General features: G+C 48.0%; 1 protein-coding gene across 2 annotated transcripts in view; it reads left to right on the plus strand.

Annotated features, from left to right (window-relative positions):
• Positions 1–3,454: 3,454 nt before the first annotated feature.
• The window catches only part of MST1 (macrophage stimulating 1), a gene marked incomplete in the record, with an annotated part of 28,735 nt that continues 22,280 nt past the window's right edge, over positions 3,455–9,909 (plus strand). The window contains 6 exon segments of one of the 2 annotated variants that reach the window (XM_073591692.1): positions 3,455–3,580; positions 5,744–5,911; positions 7,895–8,033; positions 9,035–9,147; positions 9,324–9,438; positions 9,842–9,909. In XM_073591692.1, coding sequence (XP_073447793.1) covers positions 5,863–5,911; positions 7,895–8,033; positions 9,035–9,147; positions 9,324–9,438; positions 9,842–9,909 — 484 coding nt within the window. 2 annotated transcript variants of the gene reach the window in all.

The raw sequence follows: 9,909 nt of genomic DNA on the forward strand, positions 1-9,909 counted from the left end.
CAGTATGGGTCACGTCCCAGTGGAGGGGTACAGCGGGGTCACAATACTTACCCCAGTATGGGTCACTTTCCAGTGGAAAGGCACAATACACACCCCAGTATGGGTCACTTCCCAGTGGAAGGGCACAATGGAGTCACAATACTTATCCTAGTATGGGTCACGTCCCAGTGGAGGGGTACAGCGGGGTCACAATACTTACCCCAGTATGGGTCACTTTCCAGTGGAAAGGCACAATACACACCCCAGTATGGGTCACGTCCCAGTGGAGGGGCATAGTGGGGTCACAATACTTATCCCAGTATGGGTCACTTTCCAGTGGAAGGGCACAGTGGGGTCACAATACTTACCCCAGTATGGGTCACTTTCCAGTGGAGGGGTACAGCGGGGTCACAATACTTACCCCAGTATGGGTCACTTTCTAGTGGAGGGGTACAGCGGGGTCACAATACTTACCCCAGTATGGGTCACTTCCCAGTGGAAGGGCACAATACTCACCCCAGTATGGGTCAGTTTCCAGTGGAAGGGCACAGTGGGGTCACAATATTTACCCCAGTATGGGTCACTTCCCAGTGGAAGGGCACAGTGGGGTCACAATACTTACCCCAGTATGGGTCACGTCCCAGTGGAGGGGTACAGCGGGGTCACAATACTTACCCCAGTATGGGTCACTTTCCAGTGGAAAGGCACAATACACACACCAGTATGGGTCACTTTCCAGTGGAAGGGCACAGTGGGGTCACAATACTTACCCCAGTATCGGTCACTTCCCAGTGGAAGGGCACAGTGGAGTCACAATACTTACCCCAGTATGGGTCACGTCCCAGTGGAGGGGTACAGTGGGGTCACAATACTTACCCCAGTATGGGTCACTTCCCAGTGGAGGGGCATAGTGGGGTCACAATACTTACCCCAGTATGGGTTATTTCCCAGTGGAGGGGCATAGTGGGGTCACAATACTTACTCCAGTATGGGTCACTTCCCAGTGGAGGGGCACAGTGGAGTCACAATACTTACCCCAGTATGGGTCACGTCCCAGTGGAAGGGCACAGTGGGGTCACAATACTTACCCCAGTATAACTTCCCAGTGGAGGGGCACAGTGGGGTCACAATACTTACCCCAGTATGGGTTATTTCCCAGTGGAGGGGCATAGTGGAGTCACAATACTTACTCCAGTATGGGGTCACTTCCCAGTGGAGGGCACTGAGGGGTTGCAATACTTATCCAAATATTAGTCACAGAGGGGCATAACAGGGTTACAATACTCACCACAATACTGCTCACCTCCCAGTGGAGGGGGCAAAACAGGGTCATCATACTAATTTCAATGTGGGTCACTTCCCAACAGAAGACACTGAAGGGTTACAATACTCACCCCAATACAGGTCACTTCCCAGTGGAGGGGCACGGCCAGGTTACAATGCTCACCTCAATATGGGTCACTTGCGTCGAGGGGCACAATGGGGTTGCCATACTTACCCCAATACAGGTCACTTTCCGGCAGAGGGGGGGTCACAATACTCACCTCAATAAGGGTCACCTCCCACTGAAGGGCACAACAGGGTTAAGATACTCTCCCCAATACAGGTCACTTCCCAGTAGAGGGGCATAAAGGTCACAGTACTCACCCCAATAACCCCAATGGTTCCTTCCCAGCAGAAGACAATGAGTGTTTACAGTACTCACCCTAATACAGGTCAGTTCCCAGCAAAGGGGCACAGTGGGGTTATAATACTCACCTCAATATGGGTCACATCCCAGTCAAGGGGCACAATGGGGTCACCATACTTATCCAAATACAGGTCCCTTACCGGGAAGAGGGGAGTCACAATACTCACCCCAATACAGGTCAATTATCAGCAGAGGGACATAATACACCCCAATACAGGTCAATTCCCAGCAGAAGAGCACAGTACACCCCAATAGAGGTGCACACTAATTATTGATGGGGGGCGTGCACACTAAATATTCATGGGAAGAGTATGATTATTGATTGGGGGTGCACTGAGTATTAATATGGGGGGTACATGCTGATTGTTGATTGGTAGGAGTGCACTGATGATGGGGGGGGGGGGGGGGGTACACTAATTATTGTCCCTGGAGGAAGGGGGTGCACAAATTGATTATTGATGGGGGGTTCACTGAGCATTGATATTGGGGTGCAAACTGATTATTGATTTGTAGGGGTGCACATGATGATCGGTGTGTGTGCTTTGGGGGGGGGGGGTGCACACTAATTATTGTTCCTTGGGGAAGGGGGTGGACATATTACTGATTAGGGGGTGCACAATTTATTTTTATTGTGGGTGCACTGTGAATTGATGTGGGAGGAGGGGGTGCTAATTCTGGATAGAGGGTGCTCTAAAGATCAATATGGGGGGTGCACAGTGATTATCGATTGGTAGGGGTGCGCTGAAGCTCGGTGGTGGGGTGGGTACGAATTATCGTTCCTGGGTGAAAGGGGGTGCACAAGCTGATTACTGATTTGGGTTGGGGGTGCAGACATAATTTTGATTGGGGTGCACTGAGGATTGATGTGGGGCACACACCGAATTATTGATTGGGTTGAGGTGTACTGAGGATTGATGTGGGGTGCACACTGAATTATTGATTGGGTTGGGGTGTACTGAGGATGGATTAGAAGTTCAAAAAAAATTTTGAATAAGGGGTGCACTGAAGACTGATGTGGCGGTGTACAATAATTATTGTTTGGGTGGGGGTGCATTGAGAATTGGTGGGGGGTGCACACTAATTATTGTTCGTAGGGGAAGGGAGTAAACAAATTGATTATTGATTCGGGTAGGGGGGGTGCAAATTTATTTTTTTGGGCTGCACTGAGGATTGATGTGGGGTGCACACTGAATATTAATTGGGGGTGCACTGAGAATTGATGAGGGGTGCACACTGATTATTAATTGGGGTGGGTGCACTGAGGATGGGGGTGCGCAATAATTTTTGTTCCTAGGGTTTGGGTTAGTACACATATTGATTAATGGTTGAAGGGGGTGCCAAATGTATTTTGATTGGGGGTGCACTGCAGACTGATGTGAGGGTGCACACTGATTATTGATTGGGATGGGTGCACTTGGGATCGGTGGTGGGGTAGGGCGTAGGGGGTGCACAATAAATATTGTTCCTGGGGGGGTGTTTAGGGGGGTGCAAAATACATTTTGATTGTGGGTGCACTTGGGGATTGTGCGGGGTCTACACCGATTATTGATTGGGAGGGGTGCACTGAGGATTGATAAGGGGTGCACACTTCATTTTGAATAGGGGGGTGCACTGAGGATTGGGGGGGGATATTAATTATTGTTCCTGGGGAAGGGGGTCCACACTGATTATTATAGTGAGGGGTTTAAATCGGGATTGCACACCTAATATTGCGTACTGGTTATTGATCCCCTGTGGAGTTGGCTGCGCTCTAATGGGCAGACCCCCTCCGGATTTAACCCTTTCTTCCCCCAGGTCACCTGACCCGCCGGACACAGCTGGAGAGGATCCTCGGCCCCTCCCCCTCCGACCAGCTGGAGAGATACAAACAAACAAAATACTTTATTGTCTCCGGAACCCGAGAGGAGCGAGGTACGAGGTATGGGGGGCACACATGGGCAGATCAGAGGCCTCCCGATAGATCGGCTTTTTTCTTCTTTCATAATTCACTGTATTAGACTTTTTCTGACCTCCCCCTGTTCTCTATGTGATCTCTTCTGATGGATCTGGGGGGGAAGAAATACAAACTGATACAAAGTAACAAAGCATATCGGGGTTGGGACCGGACCGAGGAGGAAACCGGGACTTCTAGAGGAGATGTAATATCAGTGATTTCATTCTCTAACAGTCTCCTGTAATGTGTCTCTAATCTCCAACATGTCCCACAGTATCTGCGGTCTCTGACCCTCTCCTGTACCGCGTCTGCGTTCTCTGACCCTCTCCTGTACCGCGTCTGCGGTCTCTGACCCTCTCCTGTGCCGCGTCTGCGGTCTCTGACCCTCTCCTGTGCCGCGTCTGCGGTCTCTGACCCTCTCCTGTGCCGCGTCTGCGGTCTCTGACCCTCTCCTGTGCCGCGGTCTCTGACCCTCTCCTGTGCCGCGGTCTCTGACCCTCTCCCGTGCCGTGCCCGCGGTCTCTGACCCTCTACCGTGCCGTGCCCGCGGTCTCTGACCCTCTCCCGTGCCGTGCCCGCGGTCTCTGACCCTCTCCCGTGCCGTGCCCGCGGTCTCTGACCCTCTCCCGTGCCGTGCCCGCGGTCTCTGACCCTCTCCCGTGCCGTGCCCGCGGTCTCTGACCCTCTCCCGTGCCGTGCCCGCGGTCTCTGACCCTCTCCTGTGCCATGCCCGCAGTCTCTGACCCTCTCCTGTATCATGTTGTCTGCGGTAAGGATGAGCTTCGGCGTGTTCGCATGATGCAGGTGCCAAGCCAACCAGGAAGACATTTCCTGATCTCTGCAGCCACACATCGGGAGATGTCTCACTGCCTTTGTTTAGCAATGCGCCGTGCCAACTTCCTGGCGGGCTCGGCACGTGCAGCATGCGAACACGCCGGAGCTCATCCTTAGTCTGCAGTCTCTGACCCTCTCCTGTATCATGTTGTCTGACAGCTTTCTGTAGCATTATATTCATTGAATATTATGTGTGGCCCCTTTGGTGTCAGGGGCTGCGCTTGCGCTATATATATATATATATATATATATATATATATATATAATTTATTTTTGACTATCACTGGTGTAGTACATCCAGCGGCAGATGTTGTACAGATGGGTCCTCCAGCGGATATTGGTCAGGGCTGCAGTCAGGTTGTGTTTTCCGTGGTTGCACAATGTGTTTCAGATCTTCCCAGCTGGTCTGTTCTGGTCTGCGGCCGTTATCTGGACATGTGGGAGACGCAGCACATGTGAGATCTGCACGGTGTATATACCATTTATACATAGTAACTACCTTTCCAGTCCAGCTAGGTTCGTATTATTGTGTTGTGGTTTTGTGCGTTAACCATTGTCAGTGGTGCGTTGCGTCCCCTTTTAATTTTGAAAGTCCAATGTACCTTCCCAGCCCCCCCACATTTTGTGGATGTGCCCCATTTGACCTGGGTAAAGTGAACAGTTGGTACACTGTAGCATGTTGGTAGCACAACCTTGCCAAAAAAACCATAATGCCTGAATGGACCCTCCTTGTTTCTATAGAACTTGTAGAACCTGAAATTTACACCCAAATTTTTTTTTTTTTTTTTTTGGATCATTTCTGGGCGGTTTTCTCTTTCTGGCATTTGGCCGCCGGTCAGCCTGTGACCGGAATAATTTGTTTTTCTGGATCAGAATTTGGGTCATAAGCCTTGTTACCAGAATAGCCTTGTGTTGACATCGATCGTTAACCAGTTCAGCACCCAACTGCTGCGCTGCCCTGACCCATTTATCTAGCTGGCCTACAACCCCCAGCATTGCCGGGAAGTGTCCGCATTCTCTGGTCTTTTCTTAATTCTGAGAGCAGCGTAGACCCCCTCCCACCCCCGCAGCCGCCTTGCTGCCCTTGTCCCTTAGGGGCCCCCCATTCCGCATGGCCTGAGGCAACAAGATTAGATATTAACCAATTGTGTAACCAGTTCCTGGCCTGACGGAGGGTAAGGTGATGCTGGCGTGTATCTGGCCAATGAGTCCGGTGCGTCATGTTGGATTATTTTTGTTTTTTGTTTTATTACTAAATATAATTACATATACATATTTATTTTTTTTTTTTTTAATCAAATCACCAGCTGCTCTGCTGACACACCATCGAGTTAATCTGTTATCTGGACAAATATTTGGGGAAAGGAGGCGGCGTGGGTTGTACATCATCAACTTCTGCTGGACTACCGGATCCCAAACCGCAAACATGCTGACCGGACTCTGCGCTCTGCTCACCGTCTCCCTGGTGGTTACAGGTATGTAGAGGAAGGCAGTTTGCTCTGTATCATAAACCATTATTATTTTTAAATAAAATTTTTTTTAAAATAAATATAATATTATTTAAAAAAAATAAAAAATATATATATAATTTGTGTTACCGAGCGATTGAACAGGCATACCTAATAAAGTGGGCAGTGAGTGTAGATCAAACAAAGTGATTTATATCTAAAAAAAAATATTTATAATAATTAATTTTTATATATATATATATATATATATAAAGTTCCCGGGACTTTCAGCGGACTTTTCCAGCCGCAAATCTGACAGACTTTAGATTTGGAACATGCTTCAAATCTTTACGTCGTAACTCCGCCGGACCCAGAAATCCGCTCGTCTGTATGCTAGTCCGACGAACAAATACCCACGCTAGGGCAGCTATTGGCTACTGGCTATCAACTTCCTTATTTTAGTCCGGTGTATGTCATCACGTACGAATCCGTCTGACTTTTGTGTGATCGTATGTAGGCAAGTCCGTTCGTTAGAAAGTCTGTTGCAACCGCCAAATGTCCGTGGAAAGTCTGTCGGACTTTTGTAGCCGAAAAGTCCGACCGTGTGTACGCAGCATAAGGGGTACATAAATAGTTGTGTACACTTATGTGACGTGAACCATCACAAAAATTAGAATAAATTGCTAGTAACAGATAAGCACAAAAAAATGTATATATAGTAAACCTTCTAAGTGTGAATAAAGTATTGTGCATAAAAACTGTGCACAGAAATGTCATGTAGAAAAAACATAAGTATAGCAATGACTGTATAGCTAAACTATGAGTGTAGTGCTGTACATACGCCGAAATACACAAGAGGCATTGAAATATCTCACATGAAAACGGCTACAGACATAACTCCAACTGCAAAGCATATATATCAAATCAAAATAAAATAAGCAAAACTTTGGAGTTTTGACATCACAAATATGAACCACATGTATCTCCTGTAAAGATATACCAACTATGTGTGATAGTTGTTATAAAGTAAATTAAATGCTAAGAGGTAAAGTATAAACATAAATAGTAGTATTATACAGCTATAAATAAGCGTTTGCCTCTAACAGAACAATCGGCATAATCTGTACCCAGTGTCCGTATAGAAACTATTAAAACTGTGAAAAATCAGTGGTAAATGTCACCCTTAAATGGGAAGGGGTTGAGTCCGCATAGACGTGTACTAAACGTTCATATGAACGGCTTCAATGCCTTCTACATCCATATATAGTTTTTTTTCTGGTCAGTAATTCAGTGTTGGAAGTAGGCACTCGGGTAACACTGATCAAAACTTAACAATAGTAGAGGAAAGGTTGGGGTACCCTTACCGGAACAGGTGGACTCACAAGCTGGAGGCGGTGAGTCAAACGAGCTTATACCAAGATTCGGTAGATGAAGCGGTTAACCCAAACGGTATAGATGTGGAGCTGTATCCAAGGGAAGATCTGTAGGCGACCTTGGTTATTACTCACCAACCATCAGGAGAGGGTATTACTGGTTTGGAACCTCCATAATCGTAAGACTGTGGCAGGATCGCCAGTCCTAATCTCCAATCTTCTTATAAATGGTATGAATTCCAAAAGAAAGAAAGGAGAAAAAATGCCTCCACATAGTCTAAATCCACGTAAGGAAATTTATTATAAAAATAGTTTCTGACCCCCAAACAAAACAGGGGCAGACTAAAAATCAGACAAGTTTAAAAAGCGCTATATAAATTCGTGGCTCAGCAAGCTTATCAAACCCGACGCGTTTCGTCTGCAAAGACTTCAACTGGGGTATATATGAAGCTCCAATCATCTCACCACTACCTCCTAAAGTGGTCGGTGAGTGTAAGGGTTGTGAATCTTCTGCAGCCTCTATGCAGCTATTTCCTGTCTGGATGCATTAAGAACCTGGGTGGTTGCTATAGAAATTTTAATTTTGGGTTTTCCACTTCCTCTCATCCGGGGTTTTCTCTGTCTGTCTGTTTCTCAGCTCAGCGCAGCCCGATCAACGACTATCAGCGATCCAAAGCCACAGAGCTGGTGCACCCCAATGAGGAAAACGTCAAGGAGGAGATCAAGGGAGAAGTTCACGTGTGTGCCAAGAAATGTTCTGAGTTGCTGGACTGCAGGTAGGTGCCCACCGTACCTCCGTATTTATCAGTGTATAGGAAAGGCGTGCTGAGTGTGTGTAGGTGCCTTTTTTAAAATACCCATTCTCTTAGTGTATGAGAGGTTGGTGCTGGTGGGTGGCCACTGTACCCCCATTCTTTTGGTGCAGAAGAAGATGGTGCTTGGAGGGGTTAGGTGCCTTCTGTAACACCCAGTTTGTCATTGTGTAGAAATGGGGGGCAGATAGAGGCATGCTGATACTCCCCAGTTTGTCGATGTATAGGAAGGGGGGTGCAGGTAGGTGGCTGTTGTACCCCTATCCTGTTTATGTATGGGAAGGGGGTGCTAGGTGCAGGTAGGTTCCCACTGTACCCCCCAGTCTATCAATTATTGTACCCCAGTCTGTCAGGCTTTAGCAAGAGGGTTTTGTACACCCATTCTGTCAGTTTATGGCAAGGGGTGTAGGTAGGTGCCTGCTGTACCCCCAAGTCTATCAGTGTAAGGGAAGTGGGTGCTGGATGTGGGTATTCTGCTGTACCCTCGTTCTGCCTCTGTTTGAAAAGAAGGGATGCAGGGAAATGTTCACCATGCCCTTGTTTTATCAGTGTATGGTAAGAGGATGTTGGGTGCAGGCAGGTGTCCACAGTACCCAGTGTCTCTATATTGAAATGAGATGGGGGAGGGGGTGTTACTGGGTACAGGTAGGCGCCTGATGTACCCCCATTCTCAGTATTTGTTAAATGAGGTGCTGATACAGGTAGGTACCCGCTACACCCCCTGGTCTAGGCATGGAAAGGGGGCGCTGGGTGCAGGAAGGTTCCTGCTATACCCAGGCCTCCAGGCTGGCAGATCTCGGGTCTTCCTGGGTTTTGCTGGACGTCTCTTCGTATATTGCTCTTCATTATCTGCTTGGGCTGTGGAGGAGATATGTGAGTCCATTAGGAGTCATTAGATGGTTCTTGGAGGAAGACCCCTGGCTGGGTCCGATATACCATACTAATGTGATTCCCGCTTGTTGCAGGTCGTTCGATTACAACCTGAAGACTCTCAGCTGCCGCCTGCTGCCGTGGACACAGAATTCCCTCCACGTCACCATGACCAAGAATGTCAATTATGATGTCTACCAGAAAAAGGGTAACTTGCCTTTTTGTGTGGTGGGTAGAGGGGCGCCGTTTTGGCTTGTGTGGTGGGTAGAGGGGCGCCGTTTTGGCTTGTGTGGTGGGTAGGGGGGCACCGTTTTGGCTTGTGTGGTGGGTAGAGGGCGATGCATAACATTTGTACTATGTATTAATTTCTGTTCATTTGTCCAGATTATGTTCGGGAATGTGTGGTGGGGGATGGGTCGACATATCGTGGAATGGCCTCTCAGACTGTGAAAGGCAAAACCTGCCAACACTGGAAACGAAAATTTCCGCATGAGCACAAGTGAGTGACAGTTCTACTCCAGTGTCTGGAGAGGTCACCCCCTCCCCTCAGGGTGCAGCTTCTTTGTGCCTCTTGTTCCTCCCTTCTGTGTGGCTCCTCCCAATCTATATCTCATCCCTCCCCTCTGTGTTCAGCTCCTTCCCTACCTATATCTAGCTCCTCCCTTTGGTGTGCAATTTATTTGTGTGGCTCCTCCCCTCAGCATGCAGCTTTTTATGTCCCTTTTTGTCCATCCCTATGTGTGGCTTGGCCCCCTATATATTGCATCCCTTCCCTCTGTGGCTCCTCCCCATGTATGTTGTACTCCTCTTCTCCATGTGCAGCTTTTTTTGTTTGTTTTTTCTCTGTTTTGTTTATGCTCCTCCAACCTATACATCTTTTGATGTTTCATTACTTTGTGCAGATACTTTCCCAATGCTCAGAATGGGCTGGATGAGAATTATTGCCGGAACCCGGACAAGGACGCGGGCC

The sequence above is a fragment of the Aquarana catesbeiana genome, linkage group LG07 (genome assembly GCF_042186555.1).
Source record: "Aquarana catesbeiana isolate 2022-GZ linkage group LG07, ASM4218655v1, whole genome shotgun sequence".
Taxonomy (NCBI): domain Eukaryota; kingdom Metazoa; phylum Chordata; class Amphibia; order Anura; family Ranidae; genus Aquarana; species Aquarana catesbeiana.